The 25,534-nt window shown below is 39.3% G+C and overlaps 1 protein-coding gene across 1 annotated transcript; it reads right to left on the bottom strand.

Moving 5' to 3' along the window:
• Positions 1-1,157: 1,157 nt before the first annotated feature.
• Positions 1,158-25,248, bottom strand: CRLS1 (cardiolipin synthase 1). The gene is made up of 7 exons (XM_019644646.1): positions 24,777-25,248; positions 21,849-21,986; positions 17,086-17,215; positions 6,171-6,256; positions 5,247-5,315; positions 3,340-3,431; positions 1,158-1,471 (listed from the first exon to the last, which is right to left on the bottom strand). The coding sequence occupies exons 1-7, from the start codon at positions 25,080-25,082 to the stop codon at positions 1,384-1,386; spliced, it is 909 nt and encodes a 302-aa protein (XP_019500191.1). The 5' UTR covers positions 25,083-25,248; the 3' UTR covers positions 1,158-1,383.
• Between the last annotated feature and the right edge of the window lie 286 nt (positions 25,249-25,534).

The following is a 25,534-nucleotide window of genomic DNA, read 5'->3' as shown; positions in this document are numbered from 1 at the left end:
CTCGTCCCTCTCACCACCCTCCATTTGATTCAGTGGCAGTGTCCCTACCTGCAGTGTGTTCCAAGCCAAGGGAGGCTCAGCAGCTAGTCAGGGAACAAGGAAGCCAGGACCAGCAGGCAACAGAAGTGCACATTGATTGAAAGACACTGCCAAGAGGCAGGATTTTTGCTTATAAGTTCCCACTGTAACACAACAGGTTGTGTTTAGACCTGGGACAATGGGCAGTGATAGGCCTCCCCAGATAAGAGGAGGCAACCAGCACCAGCCCTGTCGTCTTTTTCCTTCTCCCTTCATCTCCCATTCTCCTAAACACGCCAGCGTGCTGAGAACAAGGGCTTTTAAGTCAGATGGTCACAAAACAATTATTTTTACAATGTAAGTACAAGGGATGTATCTGAATCGATTTTATGCATCAGAAAACTTGCAAAAAACAGGAGGACCATATTGTTATACAAACAACCCAAAATGAAGGTATACTTTTTTTCTCCAGTTTTCTTTATTCTTTTAACATTTTAACAAAAGAATATTCCCCAAAGTTTAAAAAACCTTTGAAAAATATACAGTTTCATATTATTTACAATAACATATAAGTACAGGTTCCAATATTATACAAACATTGCTTTGTTAGAAGTAGTGGGAAGCCATGATACAACTCACTGCCTCCTGGATGGTGTAGGCTCAAGGATCTGTTTTCATAGTCCATCTACCTCTGTTACTTATTATCCTGATACATAAACTATTAGGCACCTGAGAGGTTGGAAGACTACTGAATATGAACTTCAATACCTTCTGTTTTGATCTTATTATTTGCAAAACCTAGGGCATTTATCATCGCTTTACAAGTTTACTTCATTCACAACTAAGCTACTTTTACTGTCATTATCCTAAATGATCAAATATTAACCATATGAACTGTTAATATGTACACCGATCAGATTAAACATAAAACTGTAGCCAAGTTGTGTAGGATATATATTTAAAACCAGGAAATTCCCTAGTGCTTTGTGAGCAATCTAAATTCTATTAAACAGAAGTGGCAATTCAGTTTCCATGCTCTAGTTTATTAAAAAAAAAAAAAAAAAAAAGATTAAAAAATGACTGACAATAATTGGAATAATTGGTTCCTTATAAGTTAATTAAGAAACCTAAGATAAAAACAATTTTGTGATAGTTTTATTTGCATTTAAAAATACATTGAAAATTCTGCATATGCTCATGATCAAACTTATTTTCAATGCACATTACCTAAATTTTGATGACATGGTTTGTTCTGACAAGTCCTTTTTCAAGCTGAACACCAATATAGGGGGACTCCTGTAGATTACCACTGGCCCTGATGCCGGGGTTGTATGCTGTTTCCTTGCTAATGATGATGGATGACCTTCATCTGCCTTTTATCACCTGCACAGTTTTCCGACCATAATGATAGTAACTGTACGCTGATGCAGCTGTGGTGAAAGCTGTGAAACACCTTTAAAGGAAGGAAAGAAAATTTAGTTGTCAAGTCTAAAACTCAGTAACTGTAAGAATCATAATGAATACATTTAAAAGAGTTACTTAAAAAGTAAAATAGGCTGTGTTGTGGTGTAAATTTTTTTTTAACTGCAAGAATTTAAATACACTGTGGAATTGTAACAGCTATATACGATGTCAGAGGGACAGTAGACTGGGGGAGGGGTTATCATTTTGTCAGGGGTGTGAATGTCTAGTACATTGTTTTGTACACCTGAAACTAATAAAAAAGAATTTAAATACACTACTTTTAAGACTTCAGTTGAATTAGTAATGTCAAACCATCTAGTTAATGAACCTGAAAAAATAATAATACTAGCAACTGTCATTTTCACCCAGAAATTACTCTCTTATATTCTCATTTCACTTTCACATCTTCTAGAAGAAACGGTGCCCAGAGACTTGCTCAGGGCCACAGAACCATGTGTGAGCCTGGTTTGGCTTCAACTCTAGCACCACGTGCCCTTTCCACTGCTCCATGCTGCTTAGACTCTATTTCCTGAAATTCTGAGTCATTTAAAATAAATTTCAGCTTTATCAATTTTTCCTTACGTGAATTACCAGACTAACCAGATCTGTTTTGAAATGACGTCAGTGATGCTCAGGGCTGGCTGAACGCTTGCAGCTCCCTAGCTCTACTTCAGCGCACGGGCACGTCTGCCTCCACCTGGTGAGGTGGAGGACTGTCAGGGCTCTGCTTTCATTGGATCCTAAGGTGGTTCGTGCCAGTTTAATATTGTAAATTCACACATAAGCTAATGAAACACACAAGTAGGAAAAGTTGCTATCTCTGAGAGCTAGGATGGATACTCTGGAAAAACTTGATAACAAGGCCAGTTGCTAAAAACTACTGTCAACATAAGCAGGCAATATGATTGTTAAAAAAACTGGAGAAAATGGTAAAAAAAAACAAACCCAAAAAACCTAGAAAATGTCTATACACAAGATTGCTTTGTAAATGTCTTAAATTCTTATATCACTTTAAAAGAAGCAGAAAATGAAAATCAAGAGAGGTTGTATTATGGATGTAGTTTATTCAAGAAATAAAAGCATCACTTAATGGACCTACATTCAAAGAAAGGGCCTTGGCCTTATATCAAAAGATATAGATAGGATGAACCAGAATAAATGTACGCTTATGTATATTTTAGGAAATGTTTAGTTTGTATACAGTTTTGAAAGCTTCTTTAGCTTCACAACTGCTTAACCAACCATTTTCTGGCTCAGGCTGCATCAAGCATGAAGGCTTTAAGTACAGAGTTAAAAGTATACTAAAATACAGTGCTTCACTATCAGTGTGACACATTTGGGTTCTGGGAGTTTGAATGTGACACATTTTCAAGGCTATAAAAAAGCACAATAAAATAACATTCTAATTCCTTTCTCCGAGTTTCCCTCCCACTGTGCGCCTTTCACTAGCCGGATGCCCACCTCCCACACCCCTGCCTTTGCTCAGGGTCTGTCCTTCAACTGCATGGTCTCTCCTCAGTCTCTCCCTGTATGAAATTCACCTGGACCTCAAGGCTCAAGTGCTACTTCCTCCCTGCAGCTTTCCCCCTTCTTGCTAAATAGAGCTCTTTCCTTCCTCCGAAACCCCAACACACTGTCTGTACTTCTCATGCCTTTTAACTTGCTTGAAAGCTCCTATAACTTCTACATCCCATATTTGATAGTAAGCTTCTTAAGAATGCTATCAAACATAAAATATACTCCACAGCTTTACCCAGTTGGTGCTCAATAAACACTATAAGAACAAAATAATGCTAGGGCTGCCACAGTAAAACATTTTGTTGACATGCTCACAGAGTAATTCTAAATTTAGCTTACCACAGTATTTGAAGATAAATGCTGTCAGCATAATTGAAAACCGGAGCTGCCAAAGAAGCTGCCACCAAGATTAACTGGACTGCTGTGTTTACCTAAAGAAAAGGAGTCATAAATGAACAGTGCCAACCAGATCCTGTTTCCAGCTCACGAGACTAAGGCCGAGTCCCCCACAGTGTAACACCATGGACCCTAAGCATGCCTGATGTGCTAATATCCCCGCCAAAGGAGCTGGCATTCACACCACGGGTGACCTTCATAAGGAGCCCACCTGTCCACACAGTTGCTCTTTGCAATGAGAAGGGCAACTGTCAGAAAATACCACTACTTTGTATTTCCATAGCAATCCAATAATGGTGCATCGTTCTTTGCGCATTTTTTTAGTTATCCATTAAAACTGTCCTGTGAATATGCAGATAACTAAGGTGAAAAGGTGAGGAGTTAAGTGACTTGCCTGCAGTCATGCCAGGTTACAGAGCCAAATCTAGAACCCAGGTTTCCCAGCACTTCATTCAATGCTTTCACTTGCCTACCTGTCAAACCTCTGAGGTTAGAAAACTGAAATATATTCATCTCCATGAGAGAGGCCCTCTGAAAGAAAGAGTAGGTTTCCTGACTCTAAAAGACAGCATGGAGGACAAAAGGAAGAAGACAGAACCAGAAAGACACTGGAGACCCCCTCTACGCATCAGAAGCGTTGGGGGGAAGTGTGTGAAGTATGAATCAGTGGGTGATGTGCCCAGTGAAGCACGTATGTTCTATCAAGCATTCTGCAGCCAAAATATAAGGAATCCATTTTGTTTTAAAAATAAATAATAAAAATTATATGGAGAACTTCTTGCAAGACCAAGGATTTGAGGCATTTGTCCCTGAACCTCTTTAACCCTCTTTCAATGTAGTGCTACACTCAAATTGCTGCACTTGATACAAGTGTTAAGTTGAATCCAAAAAACAAAATAGACAAACAAACAGAAAACCCAACCCCATATATGTAGGTAAAAGTCCAGGCCAAGAAGTCTGAGGTATAAAAGTAATCACCCCTGTCCCAAAGATGATCGGCATTGCTAACCTGTTAAACCTCTGCCACAGTGGATGGTGCAGAATGGTTAGGGCAAACTTAAGGCTCCTGGAAAAACCAATGTGCCTCAAGAAGCTCTGTGTGCCAAGACTGGCATACAGTTAGTGCCCTATAGGTGTGTCGGAAAACAGAGTGGCAATTATTTATTAGTGAATAAAACTTTCTCCTATTCCCAGAGTGCACTCTTAACAACAAGGCTGCGGGTTGGACTCCCGCATGGGCTGGTGGCTACACCCACCCACAACTAATTGAACGCAGCACCTTGAGCTGAGCGGCACGACTGGACCTGGAGCTGAGCTAGCTGTGCCCTCCACAACTAAGATTGAAGGACAACACCTTGGCTAGTCCCCCTCCCCAATTCCCCAACACTGTTCCCCTCCCCCGATTTCCCAATAAAATCTTAAAAAACAAAACAAAACTTTCTCCTGTCCCTCCGCATGTAGCAGTCGATCTTGAAAATGAAAGGGCCTTGCTTTTCATATGGTGTTTTCACCACAGGGAGGGGTGTAGTGAAACCATAATGGCACCTTCATAATCTGTTGTGTCTCAATCAAAACGCAATTACTTCCATTCCTTCCACCTTCCCTAAATGGTGGCCCTATCACCTCATTCAAAGACTTACATTCTCAGGCCACCAACACAAAACACAATGTGTATATTAAAGATCCAAAACGCTTGCAGGCTGAAACAGCTGGGTTAATGACCCCACTCTATCCCCTACAATCAACGCATTCAAATTTGTCTCATTTTCAGCTGCTCCAGACTGAGGTTTATATTCATTGTAATAAAAATTCACAGGGAGTAACTTAAAAGGATGTTGTACGTCTCTTACCTTGCTGATGAAAGTTGGTTTTAACCTAGCAGTGGCATAGCAAGGATTGAAATACTTCGAAAGTGTTCTCTGGCAAAGGACAAAAGAGATAAAGTTCATTCAACTTATTGTTCAATTTTAAAACAAGCATTTTGTTATTATATGTAGGTAACAGTGACTGAGTGCTTACTACATGCCTGGTTCTATGTTAGATAAGCCCTTTATCTACACCTTCTTTTATTATCCTAAATGAGCAGTATCTACATTCTTTACAAATCATACATGGGTTACTAAAAATAAATTTTTTAAATTTCAAAATTTCTCGATTCCTGTAAAATTCCAACACAATAACTATCATAGAGTCTGCCTGTCTACATCTTTTTACAAAATAAACTCAACAAATCTCCCTTATCACTATTTTTTTTATAGACTAAAAAACAAAATGAATACTGATATTTTCACCAGATTGGGAACCAAAAAATGAGGTTATTATGCTATGCTTATGTGCTCAAACATTTGTAGAACCAATGAACAAATATACAAACAATTCATTCCATGTTCATACAATGGTGATTTTCAAAACCAGTTCTAGATAATCCACAGAATCTAAATTAGACAGCACAGGAGGTGTGGTTATGCAATGCTCTTAACAGAGCTTATTGCTGGGGATGGGGCTGGCTGATCTGGGATTTATGTGCTATCAACTGAAAAGATTTTGACTAAAAACAAAAACATGCTTTTTAAAACTGATTATTTATGTGTTAATTGAACTACCATAGCAAGATGATAATTAAAGTGTGTTTTTAAAAAGTCTTGGTAAATGGATCAAAAAATAATTGCCATATATTATTCCCACAAAGTGAAACTTAGCATACAACAGAGTGCTCCTTTTTTGCCTTAAGTCATAACTAATAGTAGAAGAATATTTTTTCGTAACAAACTCACCGGTGTTGGAAGAGTTCGATATCTGACATAAAAAACAGCAGCAATCAACATCACATCTCTTGAAATTATCAAATAAGTAAGTGGAACTGAAAATCAAATATAAAATAATTTTGATTGGGATTTTTATAATTATTACATTACACATACAATGAAGCCTCATTCAGCCTTACCATAAATTGGTGTTTCTCGTAAGTAAAAATTTTATAATAAACACCTACTGATGGTTTACAGTCCTTACAGTGAACCACTGATTTTATTTATATACATATATATATATATATATATATATACTTTTTTTTTTTTTTTTAGCTGAACCATCCTGTCACCTGTTGGCCGCTCAGCGGCAGCTCAGCTCGGGCCGGGAATCGAACCACTGTTGCTCAGAGCTCACACTCCTGAGCGAGCTCTTACCCAACTGAGCCACTCAGCCAGCCCTGATTTTTTAATATTCTTTAACCTGCCCTCAAAACAAGTGAAGGACAGACAATGGCTTTTAAAATCTATGTCTCCCTTTCAAAATATTAATCTTCTGGGCCTCTTTTTGTTGTTCTTGCACACGTTTTTAAGCTGCAGTTTACCAGTTCTACTCAGTCCCACTATCTCCTTTGTTATTTCTCAGCTTTGTGAGTTTGGAAGAAAGGTCACTATACTCACTGCAATGACATGGACTGAGATGGTAAAGAGGTTGGAAAGGATGTCCGGACTCAAACCATTATGGTGTCTCAGGACCTTTGCTTCCTTTTGCAGTCTAGACTATTTTACAAATAATAAAATTTGCTATATGTACCACTTGTGGAGAAACACAATTTTTCATTTTTGTCTGGCCAGGTCTTACTAAGGCAATTACTACTTTTTTCTCCTGCCCCATTCATTCAATGAATGACAAGACTATTCCAAAGAGAAAATGCTTATCCACTCACGGCATGGCATTTGGAACACACAGAAGACATAGCTATATAAGCCAAATAACAAAAGAAGCCAGGAACCCATGATTTTTAGAAGCATTTTTGTGCCTGTAAAACCAACTTTTCTACAGCAATTACTAGCTCGTAAAATCTAACAATCAGATTTTAAAATGCAGCAAACTCATGCAAATTACATATAGTAAATCTCCTAACCGTAACTTTAAAACACAATAAACGTCTGGTAATGTATTTCATCACCACTGGGAAAAAAAGAATATGAGTTAACCCTAAATAAGAGGTTTCTGCACAAGAGGAAATGAGACAATTCAATACACTGCAAAGACGTGGATTCTAGTTTTATTAACTACCAAAATTACCATTTACTGAGCAGCTGGCATTGCTTTAAGCATTTTCTACATAAAATGCTATTCAATCTTCGTAATATAGGGACCATCATTATCCCCATTTTACAAATATGAAAAACAAGCCTCAGGCAGATTATATAACCTGGCCATGGTCACCAACAAGTGAGTAGTACAGTCAGGTATGGAACTTAGGTCTATGGAAGTCACAGCCTATGCTCAGGACAGTACTTTAGGCTCCAATCCAGCAGTGTGACTAGCAATTAGCATCTCTGGATTCAGTTTACCACCTCTAACAGTCTGGTGGTGGAAAGGGCTGTTAAAATCAAGGGTTCCCCAGGCTAACTTCCCATCATAGAGTCACCTCCTGAGAGCTTCATAAAAGCACAGATGAAAGCTCCCTGGGGGACTGGATGCACAGCCAGGCTGGAATCCTGTGGCACCAGGCACCGGGCGATCTCTAAGGCCTCTGCAACTGACAGTCTAGATTCAGGCTCTTCCTTAGGTTCTTGGGGCAGTTCTATCGGGCGCCCTGGCTTTCGGATCTTCTAAGCGCTCCTGCTCTCTCCCCCAGCCTTCCCTCCCTTTGATTCCAGGTCTTCCAAAAGGAGCTCTCCTTTTGCCCATCAGAGTGCGACAGCATGTCAGTGTGGGCAGGAGCGTGTAAAATCTGTAAGGGATTGCTCCAGGGTTTTCCTCCCTACTGGCTAACTCCGTCTGAAATACATTAATGTCTGCAACAAGGAGGTGCATCATGGGCAAATTTTATTGGTATTAAAGGGAAATAATAAAATCAGGCCACCTTTACATATTAAAAGTGGTCATTACCAATATCATAGGCTACTGCATTGAAAATAATAAATGTAACAGATTCTAGAAAGTGATTTAAGCCAGCAATGGGAATTTGCTATATTGTAAACCAGAAAAATATGATATGAAAAGGAGTCACTACTTGATAAATGTGACAAGACAAATGCACAAAGCAAGTAGAAATTAACTTAGACTGACATCCTACACACTGTTATAAATGTAACAAATCAAAGAATTTTTCATCTTCCTCTTCCCTTCCAGAGAAAAAGAAGAAAAACAGAATTATTTATTGCCCTAGCTGACAAAGAAAGCAAATGCCTTACTCTTCAAAAAGGTGCATGAACTTTTAGAAAAAAGCAGTATAAAAATAAGAAAATACAAGGTTGTACATATGCATTCTTTCCCCCGGCCCCCAAAACTTGCCTAAAATGACAGTTTAAAGGGATGAAAGAATATAGTCACAAAGAGGAAACAAATTTCAAAGTTTTGACTAAGTTTATTAGTACTAACTACCTTAATAGAGTGACTACCTTAAAAGAGCTGAAACTTAAGTCCTTCACACAGGACTGCTCATGAGAAGCAGGCCAACTCGCACCAGAGACCCAGAAAGTCCACACGGAGAGTACTTAGGTCCCTGTCCCCAGAACCCTCCTTAATACCATTCTGGTAGGTCTCTACACCAGGGCTGTGGTCCCCTACAGCTAGGAGTGGTGTTTAGGTTGGGGGAATAATCCCCAAAGAATACTATTTCATGATACATGAAAATAATATGAAATTCAATTTCTAGCATCCATAAGCGAAGTTTTATTGGAACACTGCCACGCTCATTCATTTATTTTTTATGGCTGTTTTCACACCACAATACCAGAATTAAATAGTTGCAACAAAAAACACATGGCCCACAAAGCCTTAAATATTTACTATTTTGTTCTTTACAGAAAAAGTTTGCCAACTCTTTTTCTTCAAGTTAATCTTTGAACACAGGGCTCACTGGGATACAGTGGGACTAAGTGAAGTCAACATACTGAACTGAGACACTTCAAGCTTCCTCCCACAGTTTAGCTCCCAAAACACTGGTGGCAAAGAGAGCTCTTAGCTACAGAAGAGGCCTAGCCAGTACTGAGAATTCAAGGCCATGCCTGGTCCCTGCCTGTTCACCCTAGAGGGAAGCACACCACCCAACAAATTCCACCAATGCCCAGAGAGAGCTCAATCAATATATAATGCTTCACTAAAGCATAAGCAAGCAGCCAAAGGTCGCCAGACATTTCAAGAGATCAAAACAAGAGATCAAAACAAACAGAAAAATAATGGAATTTAAAATAAAGAGATACAATATAGAGGTAAAAAAATACCTCTTAAAAATATAAAATACATACAGTCATGCACCACTTAATGACAGGGATACCGTCTGAAAAACGTGTCATTAGGCGATAACACTGTGCAAATGTCATAGAGTACACTTACCCAAACCTAGATGGCAGAGCCTACTACACACCTAGACTATATGGTACAGCCTATTGCTCCTAGGCTATAAGTTTCTACAGTATGTTACTGTACAGAACAATAGGAGATTAAATTGAACACAAGAGAAAATGATGCCATCAAAAGACGTGGTAAATATAGGATGTATGAGGTTGCTGCCAGTGTAACACGGCATACTGTTTTCCAGCAAACTTTTCTCTTTAATAAGTAGAAAGTGTATACTCTAAAATAATAATAAAAAGTATAGAATAGTAAATACATAAATCAGTAACATAGTCATTTATTATCAAGTATTATGTACTGTACATAACTGTATGTGCTATACTTCTATATGCCTGGCAGATTTGTTTACCAGCATCACCACAAACACGAGTAATGTATTGCCCTATGACATTATGATGGCTTCGATATCACTAGGTGATAGAAATTTTTCAGCTCCATTATAATAATCTTATGGGACCACCGTTATACGTGCAGTCCAATATTGGCTGAAACATTGTTATGTGATGCATGACTGTATAAACAGAAAGGATAGATAGGTAGGTAGAAAATATCCTCAATGACAATACTCATCTATTAGATAAAAAACATGACTTTTTAGAAAAACATGGAACCAGAGCCCTTGAAAATTAAAAATGATAGCAATATAAATGTCAATAAAAGGGGTAAATGACAAAATTGAGGGAATCTCCTAGAAAGAGAACTCTCCTAAAACATTAAAAATATATAAAATAGGAGGAAAAAAGAGAATCAACCCATGTTCAATTCTGATTAAGAATTCCAGAGAGAAGAGAATCGAAAAAACAGGGTAGAAAATTATTAAAGACATAATATAATACAATTTTCAGAATTGTGGCATGAGTTTTCAGACAGAATGGACCTAGTTAGTACCCAGCACAATGAAAGACACACCAGATTCAAGTAAGATCTAGAGCATATACCACTGTATAATTTCAGAACTACAAGGATAATGAAAAGATCCTGGAGTTCATTCAGTTTCCATTAATATCTGACTAGACAATTCAGAACAATCCTCCTGCTAAGACACCTAAAGAAAAACATTTAAAAAAAAAAAAAAAGCTTGAAAGCAAAAAGCTTACAAGATGCTAAAGAAAGCTTCAGGCTAATACGTATTAAAGAGTGAGAACCAGAACAATAAGCCTAGACACTCAAAGCCATTATCCCTACACCAAGGAGGTCAGACACAAAGCTGACAGAATCTGTGGTAGTTTCAGGGGGTCTGGGAGACAGTAATCAAAGCCCAGAGCCTCCAAGGCTGGGCTCAGATAAACCACCTCCTAGCTTTGGGATGAGACCTGGAGGACTATTCCCATAAGACTGTGAGAGGAGGTGGTACTAAGTATACGAGGCCTCACAAGAATGTCTCATAATCTGGCGGTCTAAGTGGTCCCAGCCTCAGCATTCCTAAGTACCAAGAAGAACTTCTCTGGAGAAAAATATTCTCTGGATAGTGATGCCATTATTCCAGACATCAAAATATTCTTCCAAATTATTTTTCAAACATTAATACAAAGTCTAAACAGTCAAAAATAACCAAAGACAGAAGATACCATAAACTTAATAGAAATGACAAATGAAAGAGACCCTCAAAAGATATGAGATTTTAGGGCCGGCAGGTGGCTCAGCTGGTTAGGAGCTCGCTTGGGAGCACCAGCTCTGAGCAGCAGGGCTGCGGTTCGGATCCCACATTAGGGCCAATGACGCTTCCCTCTACAGCTAAGATGATGAACAACAGCTCGACCTGGAGCTGGGCTGCTGTGAGTCGCCAGCGACGGCGTAGGCTGCAGCGGGGCTGCAAGTGGGCTGTCGTGAGCTACGTGAGTGGCCGGCAGCCAGCGTGAGCGGCCAGCAGCCGGTGTGAGCTGCTGGGAGCCGCCGTACAGAGGCCGGCGACCGATCTGCCTCACCCGGGAAGCGCACAATGATAATACCAACATGGGCCAGTGAAGTGACGTCCTCCACAACTAGACTGAAGAACCAAAGGACAGCAACTTGTCTGTTCCCCTTCCCCGATTCCCCAGCGCTGTTCCCCTCCCCCAATTCCCTAATTTAAAAAAATCTTAAAAAAAAAAAAAAGATATGAGATTTTAGAATTCTAAGTCTATAAAAGAACTAAAGTTACTATGTTGAAAGGGATATTAAAACAGAGCCTTCAGCTGGAAACTGAAAACTACAAAAGATGATTTAGTAAGTTTGAAGAATAAACTAAAAATTCTATACTTGAAAAATACAATAGAATTAAATAAACTTGGCACAAGTGTACAAAGAATTAGTGAACTGAACAAGCAAACATTTAGTAAGCACCAGAATGGAGCCCAGAAAAATAAAATGAGGTTAACATGCAGGAAAGAGGCTAAGACACTTAAATAACACTGTGAGACGGTACATTGCAGGCTGAAAAGAAGAGGAGAAAAATGGGCAAGAGCATTATCTGAAGATTGTGGCTAAGAATTTTCCAGATCCGATTCACAACATCAATATACAGATTAAAAAGCCCAACAAGTCTCAAGCAAGATAAATAAAACAAAATTCATATTCAAAAATACTATTGTGGAAAACCAAAGACAAAGAGGAAATTTTTAAAAGCAATCAAAGTAAAAAGAAAATTCCTTCAAAAAAGACAATGGATTAACAGTGTTACTACCAACAATGGATATAAAAACACAAATGAATATGTTGAATGTGCTGAAAGAAAATAACTACCAGCCCAGAATTGTATCCTCAGCAAAAATATCCTTCAAGAATGAAGGCAAAATCAGACAGAAAGACAAATACTACATGGTATCACTTATATATGGAATCTAAATTAAAAAGTTGAACTTGGGTCGGCCGAGTGGCTCAGTTGGTTAAGAGCTCACTCAAGAGTGTGAGCTCTGAGCAACAGCGGTTTGATGCCTGGCCTGAGCTGAGCTGCTGCTGAGCTGCCAACAGGTGGCAGGATGGCTCAGCTTAAAAAAAAAAAAAAAAAAGCTGAACTCATAGAAACAGGCTAAAAATGTGGTTGGCAGAGACTGGAGGGTGGGACAAGTAGGGAGGGAGTGGAAAAGGGTACAAACTTTCAGTTTTAAGATGAGTAAAGTCTGAGGATCTAATGTACAACATGGTGACAAAATGGAAAAAAATAAAATGAAATAAACATTGCTAAGAGTCACTTAAAATAGAGCTGGGAGGCTATTAGGGAAGTGCGGCCCATACATACCTTGGTGCCTCAGTTGTCAGAGCTGCTAAACCTGTTGCTAAACTCCACTCAAGGCCAAGCCGTAAACACCCTGGAACAACTGCTACATGGACAAACATGAACTTGACTTCTTTCCTTATAGTTTTCGCCTTCCTTATTTGCATATTGGAACTAACCAATCTCTGTTAACCTAAGCAGGATCCTTTGGTTGCACAAAAGAATTACATTTTGTGGTTTTGCCTTTAAAACCCCTGCCTTTCTTTGCTCTCTCTAGAGTACAGTTTGGGTTGCTAACTGAATCTTTGTCTTTTAGATTCAAATCCTTTAAGACCTCAAATAAACTTTTAATTTGTTTTAGCGACTCAAATCTTTATTGGTTAACAGTGACTCTATTATATAATTAAAATTTGCTAAGAGTAGAACATAAATGTTCTTACAAAAAAAAATGAAAGGAAAATAAAAATACTTTCAGAGACACAAAAACAATAATGTACCACCAGTAGATGTGCATTAAAAATATATCCAAAGATATACTTTATGCAAAAGAAAAATAATTCCAGATGGAAGGTACGAAATACATCAAACAATATAAACCAAAAATAAAAAAGTAAATATAAAGATAAACCTTAATGAACACTGATTTTATAAACAATATCATGTGGGTTTAAGAAATATATAAAATTAAAGTATAACAACAATAACCTAAATTGAGAAAGAAATAAATGGAATTAATTGTAAGGCCCTTCCAGTGCCCAGAATGAGTATAGTTTGATAAACTTTGATAATATAAGGATGAATGTTACAATTTTGAGAATAACTAAATGGAAACAAAAGTATTAAACTTTTGAACTGGTTCAGGGAAAACAAATGTAATGAGAAAACTATAACAGAACATATGGGCCAAATAAAACACATAAAATGGAAATTGTATTCCACACAATTATTAGTACTTACAGTAAATGTTAATGGATTCAATGTTCCAGTTGAAACGTAAAATATTTTTAGACTGGAAAAAATAAAGAAAACCTACCTCTCTATATGTCATTTATAAGAGATATCTAACACATAAAGATGTGGAAAAGTTGAAAGTAAAAGATTTATGTATCATGCAAACACTGACCAAAGGTAAGTTAGTGTAGCTATACATAATATTTCACAAAAGAGACTTTAAGGCAAAAATTACTAGAGATATAGATGGTCACTTCGAATTAAAATATTCAATTCACCAAGGAGGCACAATTTCAATTTTTATACACTTAATAGTATGACTTTGAAAAACACAAAGCAAAAATCAGTACAAAGAAAAATGGAAAATTAGACACACAGTAGGAAACTTGAACTTACTTTTTCAGTAACTGACAGAACAAGCAGACCAAAAGAAAAAAAGAAGTCAGTAAAGAAACATTTAAACATAAGGATTAAAAACTTGACTAAACTGACATCTATAGAACATCATACCCAACTACTGCAGAATATACATTCATCTGAAGATTTAAATGTTTATAAAATTTGACTGAATACTGGGACTGAAGGTCTAAAATCACAGAGCTTGGTTCTATGAATATAACGTAATTATGCCTGAAATCAACAACAAAAAGATACCTAAGAAATCCCACAAATTAAAAAATACATATTTGGGCCGGCCAAGTGGCAAGTTGGTTAAGAGCTGGCTTGGGATGCCAGAGGGTCCCGGTTCGGATCCCACATATGAGGGCCAGTGACACTGCCTTCTACAGCTAAGATGCTGAACAACAGCTCAACCTACAGCTGGGCTGCCGTGAGTCACCGGCAACGGCATAGGCTGCAGCCCCTGTGGCAGTGGGTTGCCATGGACTACCATGTGTAGCCAGCAGCCAGCGTGAGCAGCCAGCAGCTGCCGTGAGCAGCTGTCCAGAAGCCGACGACTGATCTGCCTCGCCCGAGAAGAGTGCAATGATGGTGCCAACTTGGGCCAGTGAAGCAATGTCCTCCACAACTAGACTGAAGAACAAAAAGGACAGCAACCTGTCTGTTCCCCATCCCCCAATTCCCCAGGGCTGTTCCCATCCCCCAATTCCCCAATAAAAATCTTTAAAAAAAAAAAAAGAAAACTAATATTCTGACATTTTAAAAATACCTAAACAGAGCAGATATATCATGTTTGTAGACTAAAAACTCAATATTGTAAAGATATCAATTTTTCCAGATAGATCTATAAATTCAATGCAATCCCAATTAAAATCCCAACAGAATTTTCTGGGGAACTTGAAAAGCTGATTCTAAAATTTACACACAAATTGAAAGACTAATACCAAAGGTGGTAGGACTTGCTCTACCAGATATCAACACTTTTAGCGAAGTAATAATAATTTTAAATGGTACTGGTGCAAGGATAGACAAATTAATGGGTGAAAAACTAGACAATCCAGAAATGAATATGTGTGTGTGTGTGTGTGTGTGTGTGTATACACACATATACATACATATACACACACACACTGAAATGAATCTGGAGAAAGTACACACTTCTCAATAAAAAGGGCTGGAATAATTGGGTATCCATAGAAGCAGTTCAATAACTAATGCCTAAGAGAGACACATTAAAAAAAAAAAAAAATCAAGTACGAAAATGTAAAAAAAAAAAAATCTTACGTTTTCCAATACAAAACATAAGCACATATAAAGAAAAAGGTTATCAGAATGGCAAAAGACTTCTCAACAGCAATATGGAATTTGTTAAGTCTACAGAACATGGTATTCAAACATCTGAGTGAAAAAACATGCAATTGAAAATTATGCCCAGTTCAAACCTCAATCAAGTATGGAGAGTAGAATAACAAACATTTAGATATCTTTAGAAGAGAGACATTTTAGAGCTCTAAGAATCTGGCTGCCACACTGCACCCTTGCACAGGAAACATACTCTACCAAAAGGAGGACCTTAAGTAGGAAGCCATGGGAACCTGGAAAAACAGACTCAACACAGAAGAGAAAAAGTGGAAATATCCAGAATGACAGTGAAGGGAAGCCTTAGCATGGAAAACAACCTACACCAATAATTTAGGTAAAGCTCACAGCAACATTATCCATAATACCAAAGCCTAGAAACAATGGTATGTTTTATAGGGAAATATTAAACATTCCTGGCTAATCTTTGTAAAACAATACAAAAAAGTACAATGTAACTGAAAAATGGGAGACACAAAAGTACACAAGATCACTGAATTTTGAATGCAACAGAATGCTCCTTAGGTTCTTTTTTCCTGCAAATTATTTATATTAACTAGAACCAACTACTCCTGCCCTTTCCATACCCCCAATCATACACATGCAACAAGCTGACTTTCAAAGAAGCACAGAAATATAAATGTAAGTCCAATTCATTTTTAAATTTGGTATGGGAATTTAAATGCCTAAAGGCAGACGAGAAAAAAGAATGTCTAGATTGAGGAGACTGTACTACACTGAAACACCACCACATTCCTTCCTATCGAATGCCAATAATACATGCTATTGAAAAACCACGTGACAGCTTCTTTGTTCTCAGGTTCTATTTTTAACACTTGGAACATAACAGTTTAACCTGAAGGAGGGTGAAAAACTAAGAAGTACAGCTGACATAGAAAAATGAACAACCAAGAAAGTACATGCAAGATATAATGCAAAAGATCATAAAACTTTGTTAGAAAGTCTTCATATAATGTACAAACTACACGCATGAATTGAAATTGCATAATAGTCTCTAAGTAATAATAATGTGAAACTTTAGACATCTTCCGGGTTTCAGAGCTCTCATTTACTATGATTAAATTGTATTTAGGAAAACATTAAATTGCTTTCCAAAAGCTAGGTACTAAAAAAATATAACAGTTTCAAAACATTCAAGACTAATATGAATTGGCACTGTGAAATAATATTTGCTCAACTGTAACTATAAACAATCTTACTAAGGAAGCAACTGGATTCTACTAGTATAACAAAGCTATAAATGCCAAAATAAAACAAATGGCTTGACAAGCCAAACAAACAGTTCAATAGTTTAAAATTAGGGAAACAGTTTAAAGTTGAAAAATATATTTTTGGAACAAAAGTATTTGTCTATAAAGAGAAATCCTCAGCTGACTAATGTAATCCTTCCCTGTGTTATTAAAAAGTACGCATGACGGCGTTCTTACCTGGAATAAGATCTGCATAGGTCAAGCTAACATATAAGATACTGATAAGTATTTTATCAGCAAGTGGATCAAGAGCACTTCCCAAAGCTGATTTTTGACTGGCCCAGTTTCGAGCAATAAATCCATCCAACTGAAAATAGAAGTTTTTTTAAAAAATAAATATCATAATAGGTACAGAGCAGATATCTTGAAGAGATACCAGAATAACAACTATACTTTCATAAAATGTAAATAAAATCTCTTCCGTTTCTTACCAGCAAATCTCATTCTTTCACTGGTATACGTTTAGCTTTTAAATTACCAACTGGTCTGAAAATAATTTCACTTTTCTACAGTATTTTTCTTTTTCAAGGGCTTCTGGTATTTCTCAATGCTTTCACAACACCCCTTTGTGGGATGATCCCCAACACACACATAAAAACCCAAATAAAACTCACAGAAAGCATAACTGACAGAGCATGGACTAGGAGCCCCCTTCCCTTGAGCCTTGGACTGAATTTTTATTGCAGCCCAAGCCACTGCTTCTACTCACAAGGACTACCCCTTAACTGTGAGACTCTTTCACTCCTTCCTACTTTTGTGTAATATGATCTGACTCCCCAAGTTTTAGCTGTTATTATTTTCAATTTATTTTCCTGTTCTTTACTGTCACTGTTAATTCCACATCTGGCTGTATTTGCATGACCTGCATTTGAATAAAAAAACTCAACCCTCTATACCTGGCCCACTTAACATTTTCACACAAAAATTACTTATTCACTATTCTTGCAAACAAATTATATTTAAAAGCACAGGTCATATACATGGTTGCCAGTGGGCCAAATGGGGCCTGTAGACTGGTTTCATATGACCTGCCCAGAGCTTTTAAAAATATAAATTAGTTGCCAACATATGAATATTCAAAACCTTTCTACAAAAAAAATCTAGATCTCTAGGCCCACCTTGGGGCCACAAAATGGACTGAAACCAACAATCACCTATCCCCACTAAACAAGACAGATATTTTCTGATTTTCCAAGTCCCTACCTGGCTTTTACTCCTTTTATTTTATTTTAAGCTTCAAACAAATGTTTAATTCTATAGTCCTATTTCCAAGGGAAAAGATCAACTTAATTTAGACATAATTTAACAGCGTACATCTCATAGGATAAATAAGTCCTCCATATCTCAAGTATTCCAAGGAGTCAGAGGAGACAGCAGTAGCACAGGACAACGGCTAAGAACTTGCTTTCTGCTGCAGAACATAACTTTCCTGGCTCTCCCACTTACTGTGTGACCTTGGGCAGGTTATTTGGCCTTTCAAAGCCTCAGTTTCCTCATCTGTAAAACAGAGACAGTATTCCTACATCAAAGGGTTGGCTGTCTTCAGCATATAATGTGATTAATACTCGTTCAGCACTCAACACTTAGTAAATCCTCCAAAAAGCAGTCACTAGCTATTGCTACCACTGAAAGAATCTATTTTCTTCTTAAGTAGACTAGATGTAACACTAACAGAAAGTGCCTAGAACTAGGAGTTAGGGCCTTGGAAGATCCAGCTTTCAGTTGTTCCTGATCTTGGGGAACATAACCTCCCATTTTTTCACCATCATCACTCTCATCCTCACTGTTCCTCTACATACACTCGACTCCAAAGTCATCATCACTGCTCTGCAAACACCTATAACGCCCTACTCCACTCTCCCTCAACTCTGCTTAAACACAACTATCCATATACTCCAGCCAGGCCTGCACCCAAGCAGCCTATCAAGAAAAACACATTAATGGGCTGATCGATTTCACTTCAAATTCATGACCACAAATCTCCCATGGGTACGCAGCAGTATCTGGCAACCCTACACCTGCTTACTGTATTTACCTTCATTTTTCACCCTGTCTGCTCTAACCTCAAACTGATTCTATCCCTCCCAAAGCCTCTCACTCTAGCTCATGGCCATGTCTACCACTTTCTTGAAAAGTAAAAACAGATTGTCAGCACTCCCTCATATTCCTACCTGCAATCCACCACCTATCGGCAGCCATTCACACTCTCCGCCTTCCCTGATCCCAGGCCCTCTTACCTTCTGTGAGTTCCCCCCATCCTTCCCACTTCCTCCGCATCATCAATCACTCCCTTTCTACCCGGTCATTTAATTAACAAAACATTTCCCCAGCATATGCCAGGGATGCCAAAAAAATGTATACACATGACTTGCATTCATCTTTTGTTATCTGTATATATTATTACAATTCTAATAGTTTTTTCCTTTCTTAAAATGTGTATACATTGGTTTGGCACCCTCTGTATATATCTTTAAAACTACCCTTCCTTGACGCTATTTCTCTATTCCCCTATAAAGCAAAACTTCCTCAAAGCAATGATATCTATTGTCATTACCACCTCACATTTGCTCACCAACCCTCTCTGACTGTCCCTACCCTCTAGAGGTCATAAAAGTCACCAATAAGTTCTACATTTTTAGCTTACTTGACATTAACATCAACACAAACTGAAGCACTTTTTTCACTTAACTTCGGTGACACCTTACTGCCTAATCTTCCTCCTTTCTCACCAGCTAGTCCTAGCTCAGTGTCCTTTCCTGGTTCCTTCTCCACTGCTCACTTGTTCATTTCTCTGATCCCTTCGCTTTTATCACAGCCTAGATGACTTCGCCGCACTTGACCATCTATATGCTAATAACTTTCAAATCTATCTCTACCATGACTTCATCCAACTCCAAACTACTATAATCAACTACCCAGCTGTTATGTGGACGCACACAGTGATTCTTGGTATTTTTCCATGAACCCTGTCCTACCCTAAGTGTTGCTAATCACAGAAAATGTTAACCTCCATGTACCTGCTTGTTGAAAGGAAAAAAAGTATCAGCCTACCAGTCATACTTAATTAAGTTCTTTTTTCTCACCCCACATTATCCAATTCATCAACATATCAACTCGATCTTCAAAACATATCTCAAACCTATTCACTTCTCTCCCACTCCAGTCTAAACTACCACCACCACCGCCCTAGATTATTGTAAGCCTCCTAACCAGTTTCTTTGCTTTCTCTCTCCTTCTAATAATCCATTTCCCATATACAACATCAATTAGGCCTTGTCACTCCCCAGCTTAAACCCTCCATGAATCCAGCCATCTGCTCAGGAGCCATTCTAGAGGCATCAAAACCTCCATGAAATAGGTGTGAAATATGGTGCCAGTTAGCTCAGGTTTTCACACACATTGTCTTATGTATTCAGAAAAATGTAAATGAGGCCTCTGCAATTCAATGAATATTGCAATCTCATATGGCAGCTAAAAAACCCCATAAAACTACAAACGAAAACAAGATCAAATCCAGTAATGGAAAAAAATCTTGTCTGTTACAAAAAACAAAAATTCCATTATCAGTATAATAACCTTGGACAGACTTGGAAACTATGTTAATGAGTGGAAGGCTTCAGAAATAAAAGCAGGGATAAAAAAAGAGATTGATAAAAGGGGAGATGTTGTGACAAACAGGGCAGCCATTCTGTGAGACTATTTTGATGTATATTTGGAAATGCCAAGTAACAAAGCAAATGCCCTCCCTGTTTATCCCGCAAAATCTTCAGCTAATTCCATCCTGCTCACTAGTGCTACTGGGCAGGTGGAATTTTGTTTCTATGAAGCGCAAAGAGAATGGCTGATGTTACAAAGAAAGGTGCTATACAACTTTTACTAATAGAAAATTAGCTTTTCTTTATTCTCACAATACTGAGCAAAGCTTTTCAAACATACATCAGTTTGAAGAGGCACCATATCATTACCGCCTGTCTGGGTGCTCACATGGATCTAGACCAGCCTTGTACAATATATTTTATCTATTTCTACATAGCTAACTTTGCCCTCATTGAAAATTTTTCCTCTACCTTTTCTCCACTTCCTTCAACTGTACTTTTGTAGAACATGTAGTTTTATAAGCCATTTCAAATTCCTTATGAAACAAGGTAGGTGATAAATACAAATAATGTCATATATGATGATGGCTGGTCAGTCCATGAAAGCCAATTTAACACATAATGTAGTCTTCTGTTATAAAGTTATTTTCCAAGTTCTAATTTGAGTGAGTCCAAATAATGCCCCCGCGAGGTGACACAGTAGTATCAAGGAGCTCTTTTCTCCTTTATCTATCTGCTGGGGGAGTAGAAGAAAGAATGCCTAATGCCCACTCAGGGCAGGGTCTTCTGCTGGGTGGTCAGCAGGGTGTGAAACAGGGATCAAGGATCAAATCTGGGGGGTGCCTGTGGCCTCCCACCAGCATAAACCTGAGCAGAGCTCCAGGCTCTACAGGCTCCCTGATAACAACTGGCCCACTGCTCCCCTCTCCACCAGTAAAACCAACTGCTGTTGAAGAGCAGAGTATTTCTCTCTATCACAATAAATAGAAAAATGGTCTCACAGCTTCTCTCCTTTATTTATATCCCTAACACAAGTACTTGGCTCTTTGGGAATTTCTAAGGGTTTTTCTTTTCTGAAGAAGTTAAAAACCAAAAGTAAAAAGCTCCCTCTCCTATGCCTCCCTACAACCTCTGCTGTTACCTCCCTTAGATCATATAAAGAGTAAGAGTCCCACAGAGATGGTAAAGACAAGTCCTTATACAAAATATAATACCAGGTGAAATTAATCTTAAGGGTTTCCTTCCAAGGAAAAGCCAACTAAGGCTGTGCTATTTCATTCAGTGCAGTAGAAACTCTGGGATTTCGAAGGGGAGCAAAACAGAGGGGGTGCCTTTACAACTTACCAAATCAGTTAGCCCAGCTAAAGCAAAAACTCCTAATGCAACATTAAAATCTTCTTCAATAATCAAATAGCCCAAAACTGGGGCCAAGCCAATTCTCGTCATTGACAACATATTTGGGATTGTCCATGGGTTTTCATACTGAAATACAAAGACAGCAAAATCTTAATTAAATGCTATAAATTCATACTTTAAATAACTACATGCATTAGAAAAATACACTTTATCAACTTAAGGGTTAGAAGCTATAGAAACTTTAAATTTAGTACTTTAAATTGAGTTTTTAAATCTGTTCTTCTTACAGACATCACTCTAAATGTCAAGAATACACAAGACGAAGACGTGTCATGTACTCAAACGTAGACTAAAGTGTCTACTATATAGGTTTTCCTCCTAGAGAGAGAAGGAACAAATATGTATTATCTATCATATAGGTCACGTCTTTATTAGACTTCACCATTAGAATTCAAAACTTAAAACACTGCTTTTAAAAGTTAAACTTCAAGAAGACCTTATACTTCAAGTAGATAGTCTAGAAAGCCAGAAAAAAGCCACATTATTAACTCCAGGCATTTTGGCTTAAAAATGTTTATTGCAAATAACCTCCCTCACTCCTCTACACATACCCACCAAAAGAATACTATATTGTAAATGCTATACAGTGTATGGAAATACAAATGGAGAGAAAAAAGAGATTTAATTCCATAACATCACTACTAAATTGGCAAACTGCTGGAAGAAAACAGAACTAGGAATAGGGATTGAGGCCCTTGGGGAAACAGAGAAATTTTGTAAATCTGTTCAAAATAGCCATGGAAATGTTAAGACCCCAAACTAGAAAAACCAAGAGAGCTTTCTCAGCTCCCCTGTGGGAGGCTTTACGATTCCTTGAAACTTCATTTGAAGTCAAGCTATTTGAAGTTGGCACTAATAAAAGGGCTTCTTGGAAGCTTCTCTGAAGAACACTACCTCCATGGCAAACATAATGTTTCATGAGAGGTTATTTCAACTTTTTAAAAAGGCCTCAGTCTAGCAGAGCTAAGATACCCGGCACAACACAGTACAGAAATAATACAAGAAAATGTCTTTACCTAAAGCCTGGATTGTTCTCCATTGAGGGAAAGGGGCCAATTCTACCCCATGGGACTATCTCCTCACAAGACTAACCCTGGTTAACCTCTTTCTTAACGTTAACCAATTTGCCTGAACATGAACAATCCTTTAAGAAAAGAAAGTTCCCTAAAGACACTAAGTTTGTGTTTTTAAAAAGAACCCGGCAAGAAATGTTCACCTCAGCCTGGAGGGATAATGGGGTTACTGGGGTCAGGTGGCAAAATACTGTCATTGAAAGCTACAGAAAAACTTCAAATTCTCCAGGAAACAATCACCAAACAAGAAGCAATACAAACCTCTACTCAGGAACCTTTTATTGAAAAGAGACCACATTATATAATTAAATAGAAACATTCTTGGAACATATTCCAAATTCAAGTTTAAAAGTCAAGAGTTTCACAGTTCAGAGAAAAAAGTCAGTATGTTGACCATATATCATGGTACAGAATTAAGTCAAATACAGATTCAGTGTTACAGCTACTCATTGGAGGTGGAGGGAAGGTAGTTCCAGATTGAGAAAAAAGAGTAACAAAGCAAGGACCGGCCAAGTGGCTCAGTTGGTTAAGAGCTCGCTCAAGAGTGTGAGCTCTGAGCAACAGTGGTTCGATGCCCGGCCGAGCTGAGCTGCCGCTGAGCTGCCAATAGGTAGCAGGATGGCTCAGCTTTAAAAAAAAAAGAGTAACAAAGCAAAACGTCAGAATCAAGAGGCCCAAAATGAATCTCAGAGATGTCCATGGGGCAAAATTAAAGACAAAATTAAAGCTGCACACAGCCATTTGGTGAATTCATACACCAGACTGAATGTTGCTGGGGACAGTAAAAGGGGTTCTTTTTAAACTCCATACAAACTATTTGTTAAAATTAAGTACCTCACTAACTTCTATTCATTAAATTTGTAAGTTTCTAAATTAAAAATAAAGAGAGCTAATCTCAGATTACCCAACCAGATAACCTGTGGCATACCCGACCAACTACTGCCGTTCTGGGAAGGACTTCAGCCAGCATAAGGCAACCTCAAAGCAGCCAGCGTTCAAACCCGGACATGCTCTAGCTGTTTGTGGAGCTGAGACTCCCTGCCAGGGTGGCCACCTCAACCTATGCTGCACAACTGATGAAAGCAGCACAGGGGCCCACTGAAGACATAACAATGAAGGTGTAATAATTGCATGAATCTTGCTAACATGACATCAAAAGCTCTCCCACATGCATGCTCTGCTGTCTTCTACCTGGGCAGTATTTCAACAGGTAAATGGACAACAAATATTTCCCTCCGTTGCCTCGAGCAGGGATTTTTATTCTTTTCCTGCAGTTAGAGGTAAAGGGTCTTTTAATTACGACTTAAATTATTTAATGATGCTTCATCTTATTATATGTAAGGTTGCCAAAGGTCAACAGTTAACCAAACCTGCACAAGCAAACAAAAAATACCGTATACCTTTCTGATGATTCCCAGACTGGTCCTAAACATTGGGGATTCCCTTCAGAAAATTCAAAACTGGCTTTTAGTACAAGTGAAGGCTATTTATACCAATGCAATCAATATCTAGAGGCAGGTCCAGCAACTGGTGCGGATAGAAGGGGGGTAGGGGATTCTACCTTGCCCACCGAGACTGAAAATGGACCCTGTTTGGTACCTCTCAAATTCATCCCAACCGAATAACCAGGCCTTAACTGCGCTTCAGGAAACGGTTTAAAAGTTCTGAAACCGAAGCGCCCGACCCGGACCGGCCAGAGTTGGAATTCGCGTCCAGAACTGAGCCCCGCAGGGCCCGCGACTCCGACCCAAGGTTGCGGTTGCCCTTCCTCTTCGGTACGTACCAGGTTAGCGGCGCTCGTCGGACTCCACCGGCCGCCCCGGGACCCCGCGGCGGCGCCCCCTCCGACCGTGGGCCCGGGGGCCGCCTTCTCCGCGCCTGAGCAGTGGCCCCGCGGGAATGCCCCAGGCAGCCGCAGGCCGAGCGCGGCCGGGCGCAGCCACAAGCGCTCCGCCAGGCAGCCCAGGCAGCCGCGTGCCGACGGCAACAGGCTCCGGAGGGCGCTCCCCTTGCCCGGCCGCGCCCCCAGCGCCCATGCGGCGCCGCGCAGGGCCCCCCACGAGCCGCGCGCCACGCGCGAAGCCAGCATGGCCCCGCGGCCGCGCCGAGAAGACGCAGGCAACGAGCGCTCAGCACCCTGGGGTACCGACGAGCCACCTCTCCCTCGAGTGCCCAAAAACTCGGAAAACCTCGGCCGCCGCCATACTTGTTTTCAAACCCCAGCACGCTTTTCTTATACAGGTGGCCGGGAGCCGCCAAGGGCGGACGGACGCTTTCGCGACGCTTTTGCGACATCGTCGCCGCTGGGCTTCCCAGCACCCACGGCGGCGGCGGGAGGCGCGTGCATTCAAGCCCAGAGAGCTGTTGGGTAGCGTCTCGTGCGCGGTGCTCCGCCCGCTGTCGGGACCGAAGTCCGCCAGGGCAGGGTGCCCGCGTGGTCGACGTGGCGGGGAGAGGACAGCAGCCTTTTCAGGCCTTCGCCTAAAACTCTCCTAAACCCGTGTCTTGTAGAAGGGACACCTCCGAGGTGTGCGCGGCACT

The sequence above is a fragment of the Hipposideros armiger genome, unplaced genomic scaffold (assembly GCF_001890085.2).
Source record: "Hipposideros armiger isolate ML-2016 unplaced genomic scaffold, ASM189008v1 scaffold_89, whole genome shotgun sequence".
Taxonomy (NCBI): Eukaryota; Metazoa; Chordata; class Mammalia; order Chiroptera; family Hipposideridae; genus Hipposideros; species Hipposideros armiger.
Note: the sequence above shows the minus strand (reverse complement) of the source record. Positions and strands in the feature narration are given on the sequence as shown.